At 35.4% G+C, this 16,001-nt stretch overlaps 2 protein-coding genes across 12 annotated transcripts in view; both read left to right on the top strand.

The window, feature by feature from the left end:
- Nucleotides 1–5,673, top strand: part of vstm4b (V-set and transmembrane domain containing 4b) — a 40,872-nt gene extending 35,199 nt beyond the window's left edge. For 3 of the 5 annotated variants that reach the window (XM_086065012.1, XM_086065015.1, XM_086065014.1), the window contains 6 exons: nt 168–227; nt 380–487; nt 601–634; nt 1,317–1,441; nt 1,892–1,956; nt 2,164–5,673. In XM_086065012.1, the coding sequence (XP_085921138.1) occupies nt 168–227; nt 380–487; nt 601–634; nt 1,317–1,441; nt 1,892–1,956; nt 2,164–2,289 (518 nt within the window). In that variant the 3' untranslated portion in view covers nt 2,290–5,673. The remainder of the gene's footprint in view (nt 1–167; nt 228–379; nt 488–600; nt 635–1,316; nt 1,442–1,891; nt 1,957–2,163) is intronic. The other 2 variants (XM_086065013.1, XM_086065016.1) reach the window with 1 other exon arrangement.
- A 2,923-nt stretch (nt 5,674–8,596) lies between these two features.
- On the top strand, nt 8,597–14,843 carry lrrc18b (leucine rich repeat containing 18b). 7 transcript variants are annotated; one of them, XR_015091723.1, is made up of 7 exons: nt 8,956–9,499; nt 10,078–10,148; nt 10,424–10,483; nt 10,924–11,188; nt 12,220–12,863; nt 14,507–14,593; nt 14,769–14,843. XR_015091723.1 is itself a non-coding variant. In XM_086064628.1 (6 exons), exons 5-6 carry the CDS (start codon nt 10,928–10,930, stop codon nt 12,688–12,690), a joined length of 732 nt encoding a protein of 243 aa, XP_085920754.1. In that variant the 5' UTR covers nt 8,597–8,633; nt 9,398–9,499; nt 10,078–10,148; nt 10,424–10,483; nt 10,924–10,927; the 3' UTR covers nt 12,691–13,928. The 7 variants fall into 7 exon arrangements, 6 of the variants coding, with proteins under 6 accessions (XP_085920754.1, XP_085920755.1, XP_085920758.1 ...); XM_086064628.1 differs by lacking the exons at nt 14,507–14,593; nt 14,769–14,843 and adding an exon at nt 8,597–8,633 and having other exon boundaries at nt 9,398–9,499; nt 12,220–13,928; XM_086064629.1 differs by lacking the exons at nt 14,507–14,593; nt 14,769–14,843 and having other exon boundaries at nt 8,956–9,240; nt 9,424–9,499; nt 12,220–13,928.
- Nucleotides 14,844–16,001: the final 1,158 nt, after the last annotated feature.

Genomic DNA, 16,001 nt, shown 5'->3' with positions numbered 1-16,001 from the left:
CACTCGTCAAATATACACCTTTCTGTGTCATACCAGTCTCATAGTAGAGCTAAAAGTAGCTTTGTTTAAACAGTAAATTTAGTCTGGCAGCAAGGAAGCCACAGTGATGACTATAGACTTTACATCTTTCTTTTCTCACTCTATGTGTATTTTTTCCCCCCATGTAGTTGTAGTACATGTGTTTCCAGCCACCGAGGCCAAAGACAGCCTGTGGAGCTTGTTTGAAGGTAGGTTAATGTACTTGTAAAGTGTGTGTGTGCGCGTGTGTGTGTGTCAAAAATAGCCCAACCCAAAGGATACACGTCTTCCTAAAATAAAACACAGAAACATCCCTTTTTAACTTCTGTTTTTTTTGTTTTTTTGTTTTTTTATGTTTCAGATGTCTACCTTTGTGCTGTACTGATTTGCTCCGTGGGCCTGCTGTGCATGTGCATGTTCACAGTGACGGTAACCTGCCAGTGTATACACAGGAAGCAGCGGTTAAAAGGTCAGTAGACAGAGAAGATACCTCTCATGTGTTACATTATTTTAACTCTATGGTCACCAACTCAACTAGTTCGCAATTAACTGGGCTTTTGTCTCTTCACTGTTTCTTTGTAGATAATTACCATTTGGTCAAAAGCTCAAGGAATAGGTAAGACTCCCCGAACAATTATGAACAAGAATGGATGAATATGTTTCTAGTAGGGGTGTCAAAATTAGTGCGTTCATTTTGAGTTAATATAAAGTTCCTTTAACGTCACAATTTTTTTTTTACGTGTGATTAATGTTCACGTCAACATTTAGTCTTACTAAATCTGATAATAATGCATATATTTGTGGAGACTGGGGTTACAAATGTGCAGTATTTCACAAGTTCATGTTTAAGATTGGATAGCTCTTAATATGAAAGAAAAATGCACTGAGCTGTCGCCAATGTCTTAAAAATGCAGTTATGCCATCTAGTGGCAGAAATATGACCTCAACACAAATCAATATCACACTCATCTTTTACAGTACAGTACATCTTTTTAATTTAAACTCTTGTATCAATGACTAAAAGATGCAGCCATATTTCTATTAGTTTAATTTTCCCACTTTTATGTTAACAAAAGTATGAAAACTTCAACAACAAAAATGTATTGTACATTAATCATGAGTTAACTATTGAAGTCATGCGATTAATTACGATTTTTAAAAAATTATCGCCTTTCACCCCTATTTTCTCACAATCCATGTTTTTGGATTTGGTTCATTTCGACTCAATTTGGTACAATGCTGAGTAACTAAATGCCGTGGAATTATGGTAATTCTCTGTTGTTGTTTTTTCACTGCAGCTCAGGAGAAACCGTCACTAGTGTGGTCAGTTTGTCTCCTGCCTTGCCGAAAAAGGAGAGGAGATACAGAAAGAAAAGGAGCAGAGATTACCAAGAGGAAATACCTCCAGAGATACCAGCAAAAGGTATCAAATTCCTTTAAGAAGACCTCCACTTGTTCCCGCCCCTTTTAGTTAATCATGAAAATACCTAATTGAAGTAAAAATAGCTTTGGTTAGCAAGCATTCAGCATTTTCAAGTATAAACTTGAGTAATGGCGTTGTCGACTAAAGCTAACGTTCTCAATCCAAGCAAACCACATCGTGGTTGCACTTGTTAATTAGCAGCTGGAATGCTGTCTATCAGATCTATTCCTCTGTTGCTCTTTCTCCACATTGGGAAAATTGATAGACAACTAAAATATGAAAGATGGTGACACATGACTCCGCAATAGTTGATGGTTTGGGGGGGTTCAGACCATAGAATGCTGATTGTTGCTCTTTTTCGGAGCCACAGCTCATTGTTCTGTTTTATGCTGTCATTGTTTTAAATTGGAGGGGAGAAAAAAAACAACAACCTTTGTTTCACTCCTGCAGTTCCCATTGGAGACAAAGCAAGGAAACCCAAACTTTTAAAACCACAACCAAGGAAAGTAGTTTTGGTGAGTGCAAATCATATTTCCAACAATGTTCTCTTTTGCTGATCTTGACAATTTTATTATTGATACCAAATGACTGGAAACCATCCAGTAATCACTTCCATTTGTTTTCAGTGGCCATTGTGTTGTATACAAGACAAATACATGGCAAATGGTCTTTATATATCCTCCATTATACTCATTTCCTCTACTCTGTCTTCAAATCCTCAGCCAAAGATAGTGGAGGAAAATCTGACCTACGCAGAGTTGGATCTGGTGAAGTCGATCCCGGAAGCAAAGGCGTCGCGAAATGGCACGGTGTATGCTCAGATACTTTTTGGTGAACAGCAGCTATGAAAAGCAACATATCTCTCCTAATTTTGTCTTACTATGTAAATATAGTTTTCTTATTTATAGTCTGTTGTTCAGATCTGAAATTACTGTACATAATTTGATACAAACTTTGATTTCACTTTGTAATGAAGCCTTCCAAGGCAATGATGGTCAAGTTTACATTGGGATAAGGCAGCATATTGACTGACTTGTTTCGAGACATACAGCACGACACAAACACCGTAGATAACATTGATAGTTTAGAAATTCTATTCATTGTCACATAGCGGCACCTACACTATATAACACGTCTTAAATTAGCATTAAGAGTTCAAAAACAGGCATATCTAGCTAGTTAGCTTGTTAGCATATTTGTAGAATAACACAATTATGCCTAGCCTATTGCTGAAGGAAAAATGCTCAAATTCGGCCCGACTGTGGGTATGTGTGTACCCTATAAGAGGTTATCTCATGTCAGTTTATCAGGTATGAAACTAGTTAAACGTTGTGTCTTAAATTAGCATTAAAGTAAAAATAAAAATAAAAAGCCATATGTAGCTGTTAGCTTGATCAGGTTAGCATAATTGTAGAATAACACAATTCTGCTTAACCTATTGCCGACTTTGATCGGAAGGAAGGGAAAATGCTCAAATTTGGCCCGACTGTCGGCATGTGTGTACCCCCTATAACAGGGGTCTGTAACCTGTGGCTTTGGAGCCATATGTGGCTCTACCTGTGGCTCCCTGTGGATCTCTAAAAAATAATTAATAGAAATTAATAGTTGTTATTTTTAAAACAAATTTATTCGTATTATATTTGATAAAATATTTTTCAAATGAATTAATGCTTTAGATTAAAAATCATGTAGAATTAAATATTCAAAAAAAATCTGTCCAAATGTTTAAATTGTCAGAAAAAGATGAAAAAATATTTTTTAATTACCTAAAATTTTCCAAAAAGTGATCATAAAAAAGTCTGGAAATTATCTATTTTTATTTTTAAGAGAAAGAAAGAAAAAAAGAAAGAGAGGAAAATGTTCAAACTATAAAATGTCCAAAAACAAAAGAAGAAAGCTGCAAAATTACCAAAAATGTCAGAAATTTTATGGCAAAAAAAAACAAAACATCATTCTTCCCCCAAGCTATTGGTGAAAATAAAGTATAACCCCACAACGGACAACAATACGAGTTTTGACCACTTGTTTCACATTACTGTTAAATTAAAAGTGGACATACACCCCAAAAATAATAAGCCATGTTCAACACATCATTTGCCTATTGTGATGACAGTATCTTCATACAAAACTATTTTGATATATTTTTACATCTAATGGCTGTTTCTCATTTGCGACACAAACATGCGTGTGACCTAATGTAATTCATGAGATTTGCTTCCAGTGTGTCCCCAGCCTTCTATCGCCACGCAACATCTGTGCGCCGTCTGTTTTTGTGTGCCACACTGCAATTTACACTCACCACAACTCAAGACAGTTGATAATAAAGTAGCGATTAGCCCTTAGACTGCAACCCTCGCACTGTCAAGTTTGTCAGATGCTTTCATCTTGTGTTTTAACAGTCAATTTAACAGCGACATGCGCACACTGGCAAATACAGGCCTGCAGCTACGTATGCGATAAACTACGCAAAAAGGCAAATATTGTAAATCTGGCAGAACTACCAACAAACAGCAACATGTGTTTGATTACTTCAAACCATACGTTTTTCTTTGGATTTGTGATAAGCACGTTGTGCTAGTCTCACAGTGTAAAAGTGCTTTGGTGTCTTATTTCCATTTCAGTCTTTGGATTGAGGCATGGAAAAGCAGCAACTGAATTTGAAACCCAGACGCAAAGGCACCACATTCCTTCTCCTCCCCCACTGCTTCCACTATCAAGTGGAATAGTGTAATCAATGCAGTTGGGTACCTTTTAAATTCCACTATTTATTTTTTTTCTAACTGGATGCATGCAAATTTTAACTAAAACGTCATAAATTAACTACATTAACTTTTTTTATTTTTATTATTATGTCTATGTCTGTTTACTCTAATAAGACCGTTGTGAAAATTTGCATTCGCATGTTAAAGTGGCATTGCCAACTAGTGGCCTGGCATGCATATTACAGCCTTTAGCAATGTTTAGAATGTGTAGCATTAGCTTTACACTGAATATAATGTGATTTGAGCTCTTCAAATCAAACTTTATGATTTTACTCAGTGCCGCAACACAATATGACAAACATTTCCAAACGTGAGCGTATATTAATGAAAACTGATGACATTTAACGCATTCCAGTTCCCCAACTCTTTTTCGGGGAGCTTTCTTTTTGGTGTATTTTTTTTCTCTGTTTTTCTGAATATTTTTTTGCTGTTTTACCGATTTTTTTCTGTCATAAAAATTATTCTGAAAAAAGGGGAGGAGTAAAATATTCAGAAAAACAGAAACAAATATTCAGGAAAAACAGGGCAAAAAATTATTTAATAAAAACAGGGGGGGGAAATGTCGGAGGTTTTTTTTGTACCTCTTGAACTCCAAGTGAATTGCTACAGACTCGCTAATGACGGACACTTTTCCGCATACCCTCAGCGTACCTTCAACTGTATCACTTAACTGGCTCAGTTAAGGTAAGTATACGAACATGATCAAATGATCGGCATGATAGTGTCCGCCATTAGCGAGTCTGAAACAAGTTACTTGTAGTTTAGAGGTAAAAAAAAAAGAAAAAGAAAATAAATTACTCAGAAAAACAGAATCTGGTGCTCTGTTTTTCGGAATATATATATATTTTTTTTTTAATAAGTTTTTCCCAGTTTTTCTGAATATTTTTTCCCTTTTTTTGGAATATATTTTAATGACAGAAAATAAATTCAGAAAAACGAAAAAAAATACACACAAAAATGAAGCTCCTCAGAAAAACAGGAGTTTTTCTTTTTTCAAGTGAATGCAATATGCTTGCAAGTTCAGTGTGTGTATTGTTTTCGACAATGGATCGAATGAATAAATGCTGTCATCCAGTTGTGAGCAGAAACCTTTTTCAAATGTCGTTTCAAACTGTGAAATGTAAAGTTTCGTCCAAACCACAATGCCCTTAATGGGGATCACCTAACAAGGACCATGTGTGTGATTTGGGCCTCTCTGCTTCTCAAAATCCAATAGTGGGTCACTATGCCTGTGTTTTCCACTAAAAGCATGTATCACGCACATATTATTATTATTATTTTTTTAAGTTTCATTGTAACTGAAAATTTGATTGTGAACTGCATATGGAGGGTAGCATAAAAGTGTGTATTCTTTTTAACATCCAGCAGGGAGGACGTGCAATAAGAAGACACTTCTTATTATGGGCCTGCTGCGTAGCAAAGCAGGCACATATTATTTGATTTATTACCTCAATATTTTGCAGATGAAGTATGTATGGCCCCAATTGTTACTTTTCCTTGCTTGTTTTGTACTGTATGTTGTAAAAGAGTCAATAAAGCAAGGTATGCTTTGTTGAAAAAACGTCTCACTCCTCAGCTCCACCTTTTCCTCACCTCTCATTGTAAAAACATTCTGGTGCCTCAAAAGGGCACAACCCTGAACAGATTGTATCTTAAATTACTCCTATTCCCCCATCCCCAGTCCTATTGGCTACATTGCATTTTACTATTTGGCGTTTAACTGTCAACACTTTAAGCTACACCATCTCATAGCACCTTCTTCTTATTATGCTATAATTTAATAGCAACCCCCCCCCCCCCCTGACAGGAAAATGAGTCCCATGTGTGGCAAATCTCAAATAACCGACTGCAATTGGGTTAAAAGTGGTGCTGCGTCTCGATGCAATCCAAGTGGCTGTGGCCAGGAAATGCATAAAAAGATTTGCAATGTGGAAATTCTACATATCCAACACCACCAGTATTATTCAGTATAATACATCATACCATAACGTTGATTTAAGTTTAATCGCATTAGGATCAAATTTTTTATACTATATTTCTTTTATAAAGGTAGTTTTGAATAATATTTGACCTCCTAAGTAATGTTTCAGTTATCTCCATGCTGGCATAGGGTGTGTGGGCGTGTGGTAAGTCAATGAGAGGGGAGATAAGTGTTAGGTTTACTAACAGTACGCCCGCTGAAATATTTCAGAAAAAAGACGCTGACACGTGCATGAAGCAATGCCAAGTTCTACATTTATTTTAAACAGTGAGGAACTGATTATCTGACAAAGTGCTGTCAAACGTGTGAAGACAAAACAGCGGACTTCGCAGACGTCCCCTCACTTATAAACAAGTGATGTCACCGCTTAAAAAGAGGAAAACAAAACCTATTGTTAGACACGAAACCGGTGCATGTCTCAACAACCATTATGTCTCATGTCATCATCTCCTCCCAATCACACAAACAGGATATCCTGTGTGGTTGCACAAATGCGCAGCTTGAGCAGAAACAAACCAACATAATGAGAGCGTAGAACTAAATCACCAGATGGAGAGACAGGCTACAAATTCGGAAACACTGGACAACAGAGTGTCCAGTAGAGGACAATCGTGTTTAATCGTGGGAACAACACAACTTTTATTTCTTTACCTCAACTAAAATGAGGTCAGACACACATCAAATATGAAGAGTAGGGGTGTATCCGTACCTGTCATATACTATCGCTAATATTCTGCGCAAGCTAACTGTGAGGTGGGCAGTTTGACACATAGCGAACAGTTCTTCGAAAAGAATCAATGTTAGCTTGATTAAAGCTGTTTACTGACACGCCAAGTTAAGGTTTACAGTAAAACTGACAAAAAATAATACACGCACACATTGTATATTTCGCCAAATTAACTGTTAGCTAAATGCTAACGCAGGATGCAAAGCGCTATCAGCAGGCTAATAAATAGCATTGTTGCTGCTATTAGATAAAAACAAAGTTCATTCATAATTGTAACATTCAGATAAAAGTGTTTGGTCTGGGGGGGCGGGGGTGGTTGCCTCACACTTGGCTGTTACGGACCTGCATGAACTGATAAAGCATTTCACTATGAAGATTTATTTGTCTGCCATTGCTAAGATCTGCTTTTCCGTGGATCTCAAGGCCAAGTAGACTAAAGAGAAACAGATTCTGTAATATCAATTACATCATACTGTATATGCACAATGACTTTTTGAGCCAAGTAAAAAAAAATATATGTTCTTAACGATTTTATGACTACTGGCCCATTTCCCACCTACATTTATCACAGGCAGGCATCTGACAAATGCCAATGGAGGCTGCTCCATTTTCTTTCCTTTATAAATATTGTGTCGTCAATGGTCAATGGAACGCGATCAAGCGTCCGCAAAAAAGAATCTGGCCTTCTGAAACAGCCACGACTGAAGGAAAGACAACATACCGGGCATATAGTTTGAGGGCGGGAAAGCCACAAGCATTTTGAAGCTTTGACAAACAAGGTCTGCGTCCATGGTGCCTGCATTCCGAAACATGTCCAGCAGGCTATAATTCTTCAGCCCACTTAAGTTGTTTGTTTGGACTCAAGAGGCATAAACAATAATTTGCTCGGTTACAAAGGCCTTGCGGAGGAATTCATATGTTGATCCTGAACGGGATAAGGCTCAAAAATAAGATTTATCATTTTATTTTTCGTGTGTGCGCACGCAAATGTGGCAGCTACTATTAGTCGCTTTAATACACGACATGAATGAGTACATTTAAACTGTGTAAATATGATCATTGTTGATGAAATTGTCACCAATAACCAACCAATGATGTTGTGAGTGGATACAGAAGAGGTAATCACCATTATTAATGATTGTTTACTTAGTTGACTAGTTGCTGTGTTTGTTTTCTATTAAATCCGAGACATGCAAATGTTTGGTCAACGATTTTGTAAAGCTTTATTTAAACAAAAAATTTACTTACTACTGACAGTAGGCTATACCTACTATAACACAGAACAAGAGTGATGTAACTAATACTGTAGTGTACAGTATTTTATTTTAAAATTCATTTAAAGGTAGGTAAATTCTGGGTAGAGATCGTTTTTCTATGTATAAGGCGTCATAATAAATATTTGTTGAACTTATACAGCATGTAAGAGGATAAAATGCAACCGTCAAGGGCGCACTAAAAGTGTTTTGGTGAAATATGTTGCCATCTGGTGGTAAGGTGGTGTCACTGTGTGTGGCACGTAACGTTCCGTTTTACTCCCAAGATGACAATGACGATCACGGAACACGTCATAACAAACAGCCCACCTCATTTCAACGCAATAATTTGCACTCTATAGGAAACAGCTGTTATAAGAAACAGCTGTGTTGTAATTGAAACAAATTAATATTAAACAGGGGGTGGGAGGTGGGGTGACTACAATAACGGAGAAAAATGACAAATAAGGTATTGAAACACATTTTAGAATTATTATTATTCAGGGTTATTTTAATGTTTCGATGGGTTCAGTATTGCGCACAACGTGAGCAATTAAAACAATAATGGGGAATAATGTATTCTTATTTAACTTTTATTCTATAGTTTGGATACTTTGTAGTGTTATTGAATGAGAAACTAAATATAAGCTGTCAGAAAAATACTCAAGTACAAATACCTGAAAATTTTACAGAAGTACAGCAACGAAGTACAGTACTAATTTACATTCCCGTTAGTTTTGAAATGTGCAACTTTTTTGTGTGTCTGTGAACACATCCACCTAAACGAGAAAGCTGCGCTATGACATCACACATTTAAAGTACTGAAGGTGACTGAATTAAAAACCTTTCGTGGCCAAACAAAAGATGAACACACACAATTTTTCGTCACCAGCGCTTCTCGCGCCTTTAACCACATCTAGTTGGGTGGGTCCGTTAGTTAGTTTTTGTCTGTATTCCTTTGTCTATTTGGCGTCAAAAGCGTTCACACCTGCTAGGCTAGTTAGCGTTAGCCACGCGAGACAATTTTGGAAGACCGGCAAATGGTCAACACAGCCTAATAAAAAGCGGACGGCAGTGTGAGTACAAATTTCTAATAACTCTAAATTCGAAATATAGAAATGATATTTTCAAGTAATTATTTGTAGGCTACAGTAGTTCCACTTTTCTATTTTGTAAGTTTGAACACAGTGATACCATAATGCATGCTGGTGACTGTGTCTGTGTGCCTGAGAGAGAAAGAAAGAGATATGTTTGTGTAGTAGCGGAATCATATTCATGATGGAAACTGGGTCAGACTGGAAACTTGTCATACTCAGCAGAAGTGAATGGAAAAAGGTAAGTTTCCATCGCTTAGTGCATCCTTAAACGCAAACTGCACTTCTCCAGACATGGCCAAGTCTTTTATTTATTTATTTATTTATTTATTTATTTATTTAACCCTTACGGCCTGCCCAGGTCAAATTTAACCAAGCAATTAAATCGACAAAAACCTTTGAACCGAGACACATAAAGCATGTTAAAATGTTAGCATTTTGTATAGGTGTAATGAATGTGTTCATTGAGGATAATGGCTTAGGCTGTCAGAAAAGATTTACAAGTGTGTTAAATAAATCAAGGGAAGTACTGGCTCAAAAATTGGACCAACCCACTAACTTGGGTCAATTTTACCCAACTTTGGGTTGTTGTGTACAAAAAAATACTTCTACAGTTTTTTATTTCTACATTTTGAAAATATATGTAGTTTAGAAATATATCTAACACTCTTAGACTGATTGATGCCCAATACAGTGACATTGCACCAGCCTTAATAGATTAAAAGGACAATTTATTTAACTGTCATTTTCTGGCTGTGTTTTAAGATCCCATTAATCCAATTTATGTTTGCTCAACTTTCTGTTTTTGTTCAATGCCAGGCAAAGAAATTCCAGGAATCGCAATTGTTTGGTCCCCTCAGAGCTGCAGAACACTACAAATAATTTCACATGTAAGTAAAATAATTAGTGGTTTAATTTATATTTTAATATTGTTTAAAAATGTAAGAATATTTTCCTAATCAGGAACTGAATTTTCCCAGTAACGGTGTCAGATTTTTAAACCACTATTTACACATAGTGTTCCTCAATCACACCTGCAACAGTTGCTAGGAAACACATGAAAACAAAAGCAATTCTTGTTCAGGTGAATCCAGACACGCAGAGGACATCAGGCACACAATAACTAAACAACACACTCAAGGTTGTCTTTTTATGTCATTTGCAGTTTGACAGCAGAGTTGATGACACTGACCATTTTGTTCATTTGGAGGCCATCTTAATGCTGGTAAGAAACCTCTTGGTTAATGGTAAATTTACACACTCTGAAAGTACGTGGCTAAAAAATAATTCAAAATATACTGTAATATCAAATCTTTAAACGGACACTTGTCTCATTTAGCCATTTTCAGCAATAAAAAGTTACTATTTTGTCTCACCTGTTTTCTGGGTTTGGTCATGTGACTTGAGCCATAATTGGTTGTTACCTGTGGGCATACCTGATGTCATTTTCAGCTAACAGCAAGTGGCAAAATTTGTTTTTAAAGTTATTAAATGTACATGAAAAATAATAAAGTTATTAAATATAGACAAAATATTAACCTAACTGCTGAAAATGGCTAAATGAGCCAAGTATACCTTTAATTAAATATTATTTATTTTAAGGCAATATGTGTACAAGCAATTAGTAGTTGAGTTGACTGACAGGCTTTTCACGTGACCTTGCAGAAGCATGCCCCCCAAGAAAAAGAAAATCGTCATTCCACGAAGCAAGGCATTCACCTCACAAATGGCCATAAATTGCGTTCAGCTGCTGCCGGACGGCAGACAGCGCCTCAATCTCGCTTTCAAATATTTCGAAGCAGTGCCAGAAAGCATCCATAAATTGTTCCGAGTGGATGAAGTGATCTTGAGCAGGAACCTCATCATCAGCCTTCCTGACTTTATTCATGAGTTCATCAACATGCAAGTTTTGGACCTGCACAGCAACTATGTGAGTACAATACGGGGTTATGTTTCTCATCAAAGCAATAATTGGAGTGTTAAAATTCCAGTGTTAAAACACACAAAGTGTATGTTTAACATTTTCAGCCTTGAATGGTGTCTACAGTAGGTTTTATATCAGTGAATTGATCACCCAGTGCAGCGGTCTGCAACCTGTGTCAAAAGAGCTATTTTAGGCCAAATAAATATTTTTTTAAAAAGTCTGTCTGGAGCCGCAAAATCTTTGTGACAAACAAAACGGTATGGACATATGGTACTTTTTTTGCCTCTCCTCTTCATTTTTGGACATTTTATGGCTATTTTTTCTGCCTTTTTTGCTAGCAATTTTGTGAACATTATATGATTATTTTGGGTATTTTTGTTTTGTTTTGGGATGTTTTATATAGTTAATTATTCAACTTTTTCTTTCCTGACTGAAAAAAACATTCTGACTTTTTGGGCTATTTTGTGTACATTATGTGATTATTTTCAATATTATTTTTTTTGTTTTTTGACATTTTATAGTTGTTTTTTGGAAAAAAAATCTGCCTTTTTTTTTTTAATAATACATTTTCTGACTTGGCAATACAAAAGACATTTTATGGTAATTTTCTGCCTTCTTTTTTTTGGCATGTTATGGTTTATTTTTGAATGTTTTCTTTTCTGCCTTTAGTAAAATAAATGTTCTGGCTTTTTGGAGGAAATTTTGTGTACATTATATGGTACTTTTCTTCTCTTTTTGGATCTTTTGGGACTTTTTTGGGGCATTTTTAGGTATTTTAAAACACTTTTTCCATCTACCTTTTTTCTCTTATTCTAACAACTTACAAATTTGGACTCTGACATTATTTGAGTACTGTATTTAATTATTCATTTATAAAATATAAATCCTTAATTTATTCAACTATTTTATATTTTATCTAAATAAATAAAACAAATATGTAAGCAAGCGTGACATAGCACAAATACTGTCAAATCATCACCATTGGTGAGAAAATTGCCAGGTCCGTACATGTGACAGCTTTCTGTTTTTGACTACAGCTGGAGGAGATCCCTCGGACCATGGGCCTCCTGAAGAACCTGGTCGTTTTGAATTTGTGCAATAACCGTCTAAAGCAAGTCCCCAAGGAGCTCGGCATGCTGCAGAACCTCAAGAAGCTCTACTTGGGTCTCAATCAGCTTCAAATGCTTCCCACCGGCATCGGTAACTTAAAGGAGCTTATCTACCTCGGTCTCTCTGACAACAAATTTACTTCTGTGCCAAGGTGTATCGCAAACCTCCACAATCTGGAACAAGTCAACCTGGACAGAAATCCCTTCCCTCCGCCCCCAATTGACGAGAGAGATAAAATGGAAAATAGAACGTTTTTCCTGGCTAATGCGTGCGACCTATGCAAAGACTGCCTCAATAATTGCAAATTAGAGAGAAAGAAGCTGCAAGAAGCAATAGAAATGATGGAAGACTCTGCAGTGCCAGTCATGCGAGTGGAGAGTTTCTTAAATCCAGACTAGTATTGGCAGCCATTTCTTTACTTGCAGGTTTGACCACAGTATCAGCAAAATGGCACAGCTGGCGTTTAGGAGCCTAGGATGCTTTTGTTGCGGCCTGAGTCAGCCGTGATAAAGAAGCTCTACCTAGTCAAGGAGTCTACAGAAGGACTGCCACAAGAAGTGCAAAGCGTAAAGTACAAATTGAATAACAATGTGTATCGCTGCAAGACTTGCCTTAATACTGCATGCCTGTGGTTTGCTTGCCAAGTACTACCTCAAAAATACAGAATTCTCAAAGTACGATCATAAAGACTAACATGAAAATAAAGTAACATACTAGGCTCAAGTCTTCATAAAAAATTACTTAAATTTCAATAAAAACGATCTAACAAAATGTTAAAAAACAATAACAAAAAAACTTGAACTTGAAAGTTAAATACAACTCAACTGTACTGGGGCAGTGGTTCATTTGAATACCACTAGAGGGAGCACTTGTTCCACTATTGATTCTTGTACCACACTTTGAAAATCCCTGTTGAATGACATGCAGAAAAATGTGGCCATTGAAATGGTTTAGTGTTCAAAATATTTGTGTTAATTTGATAATTGGTGATTATAGTCACTGAACTCTTACATAATCAGATAATACAATATAAAGGCTATATATACTGTATATACCACAACCACTGCTAATTCTTAAAAATATTTAAATTTGATGTTCCAAAATTAAGGCCCAAATTATCCTTAAAAATTAAACCTTAAAATCTACTGTTTAAATGTTATAAAATTCTAAGTCCTCAATGAACATCAATATTGTCTTTGGGAAACTTTGACAATTTTAAAATAAGGCTGCTATCAATCATCAAACTTACGGGTGCATATCAATAAATTAGATCATATATAATTTATTTCAGTACTGTAGTTCAATGCAAAAAGCGTATTTCCTGTTAGGTGTATGATACAAGATTTTTTTTCTTTTGTTTATATTTTTTGATGATAACTTGCAGCTAATTTAAAAACAACTAGTCACCATCTCAGTAAATCAGAATGTTAAATAGGAATATGTATATAAATATTTGTATATATTGGGTGGGCTGTAAAGTATTTCGAGTTGAGTGAATGTAAATTAGTTTTGCTTTTTGAATTGATTACTAAAATAATTGGCTTTTCTACAATATTCTATTTATTTTATACACCAGCATATTGTTGAAGCATTATGTTTTAATATACAGTGTAGCCAACATTTCACAAATGTTCTTAAAATATTGTTTTATAATACTGAGCCTCTTTATATATATATATATATATATATATATATATATATATATATATATATATATATATATATATATATATATATATATATATATATATATATATATATATATATATATATATATATATATATATATATATATATATATATATATATATATATATATATATATATATATATATATATATATATATATATATATATATATATATATATATATATATATATATAAACCTGCAGAAACTCTGCATTGATTAAGGAACATCGAGTGAATGTAAATTAGTTTTGCTTTTTGAATTGATTACTAAAATAATTGGCTTTTCTACAATATTCTATTTATTTTATACACCAGCATATTGTTGAAGCATTATGTTTTAATATACAGTGTAGCCAACATTTCACAAATGTTCTTAAAATATTGTTTTATAATACTGAGCCTCTTTATATATATATATATATATATATATATATATATATATATATATATATATATATATATATATAAACCTGCAGAAACTCTGCATTGATTAAGGAACATTTGTGTTTTGTTAATTATTGCAGTTTGTGCCTGCCTTTCCCCTAACCCCATATAACCCTCAAGCAGCAGAAAATCAATTTGTGTCCACTAGAGGGCTGCAAAGACTTTTGGTGAGCAAGATGATTTACTAACTAACATTGGAAGGAAATGAAAATAAATAATTGTTTTTGTTAGGTAGCAGTAGAAATATATATAAATCCATTGCCATGAATAATTGAGAGCTTCAATGTCAAGGTGATAAAAAGCAATTTCTAATCTGTTGATTGCTTTAACACTTATTTCCAGGAGATGATCAATTCTCCCATCACACCAATTTCTTGTGACTCGCCAAGAGGTCGATAAGACTTGAAAAAGTGCAAATAGCCTCACCACCCACTGTATTTTTTTCTTTTACCACATGGCTGAGCTGAGGAGTGCTGAGTGGACAGAAATAAGATCTCATCAGATACATTCATTAGGATGCAAGCCGTCTGATATTGACTGAGCCGAGCTGTGAGTCTGACCTTTTGTTACAGCGAAACGTGACAGAGGAAGCCTGCGGATAGTAAAACGTCCAATTTCATGTACTCTGATTTTTTCCCTCCATTATATTCAAGCCTTCAGCTCTGACCACATTTCACCTTGAATACAAATCAGTGATAAACCGAGACCTTGGTTGACTCCGCAACCTGCTGGGGGGTCCCTTTACAATCTAATGCTTTTTGCACAATGCTCCCGGATACATGCACTCTGCCGCTGCTATTGAAAATCAATTCACAGCTATGCACACACAAATAGATGGACTGTCTTTTTGTTCTTCCTTGCTTTCCACTCAGCTATTCCATTAGTCTGCTCCCCATCCGACTTGCTTTCTCTCGCGCTGTCTGCCAGTCGCCTAAATACACACGGGCGGGCAGAATGAATAAAAGTGCGGTGGTGGCCAAGCCTGTGGCCACAAATAGAATTGAATTCATTTTAATTACCCGCCTTTGTTTCCGTTATCGGCTGAGAGGCCAAATTGGACTGCCGGAAATGAGACTCGAAAGTTCAAAGCAAAAGCGACACTATCTTAAAGTTTCATCTGTCATGTGATGGTATGTCTCTCCAAAAGAGTCACTTTCATTATCTTAAGGAGTTAATATGATAATACACATTAGCAAGCTTTTCTGCAGTGTGATGGTCAATTTTTGACCATTAATGTAACTCCTCATTTATAAATACTGTACAGTATGCTAACATTGCTAATGCACAAAGGTGAATTAGTAACCGCTTTGGCAATGAAAAGATTTGGGCAACATTTTAACACAGTGGTTCTCAAAGGGGGGTATTTGAAGGCACCCCAGGGGTTACATGAGATTTTAAAATATGTTTAAAAAGTAAATGTAAATATTTATTTTATATATATATATATATAAGTTCATAAAATGAATTTTATATTCAGTAGGCTATTCAATTTCAGTGTCATAAAAAAACAGCATCTCCCCATACCAGAATGGTTTGATCCAACGTGTCATTATTCCACCTAGATACACCTGTCAA

Source organism: Leptonotus elevatus, chromosome 20 (assembly GCF_054856555.1).
Source record: "Leptonotus elevatus isolate MCC_2025b chromosome 20, RoL_Lele_1.0, whole genome shotgun sequence".
NCBI lineage: Eukaryota > Metazoa > Chordata > Actinopteri > Syngnathiformes > Syngnathidae > Leptonotus > Leptonotus elevatus.
Note: the sequence above shows the minus strand (reverse complement) of the source record. Positions and strands in the feature narration are given on the sequence as shown.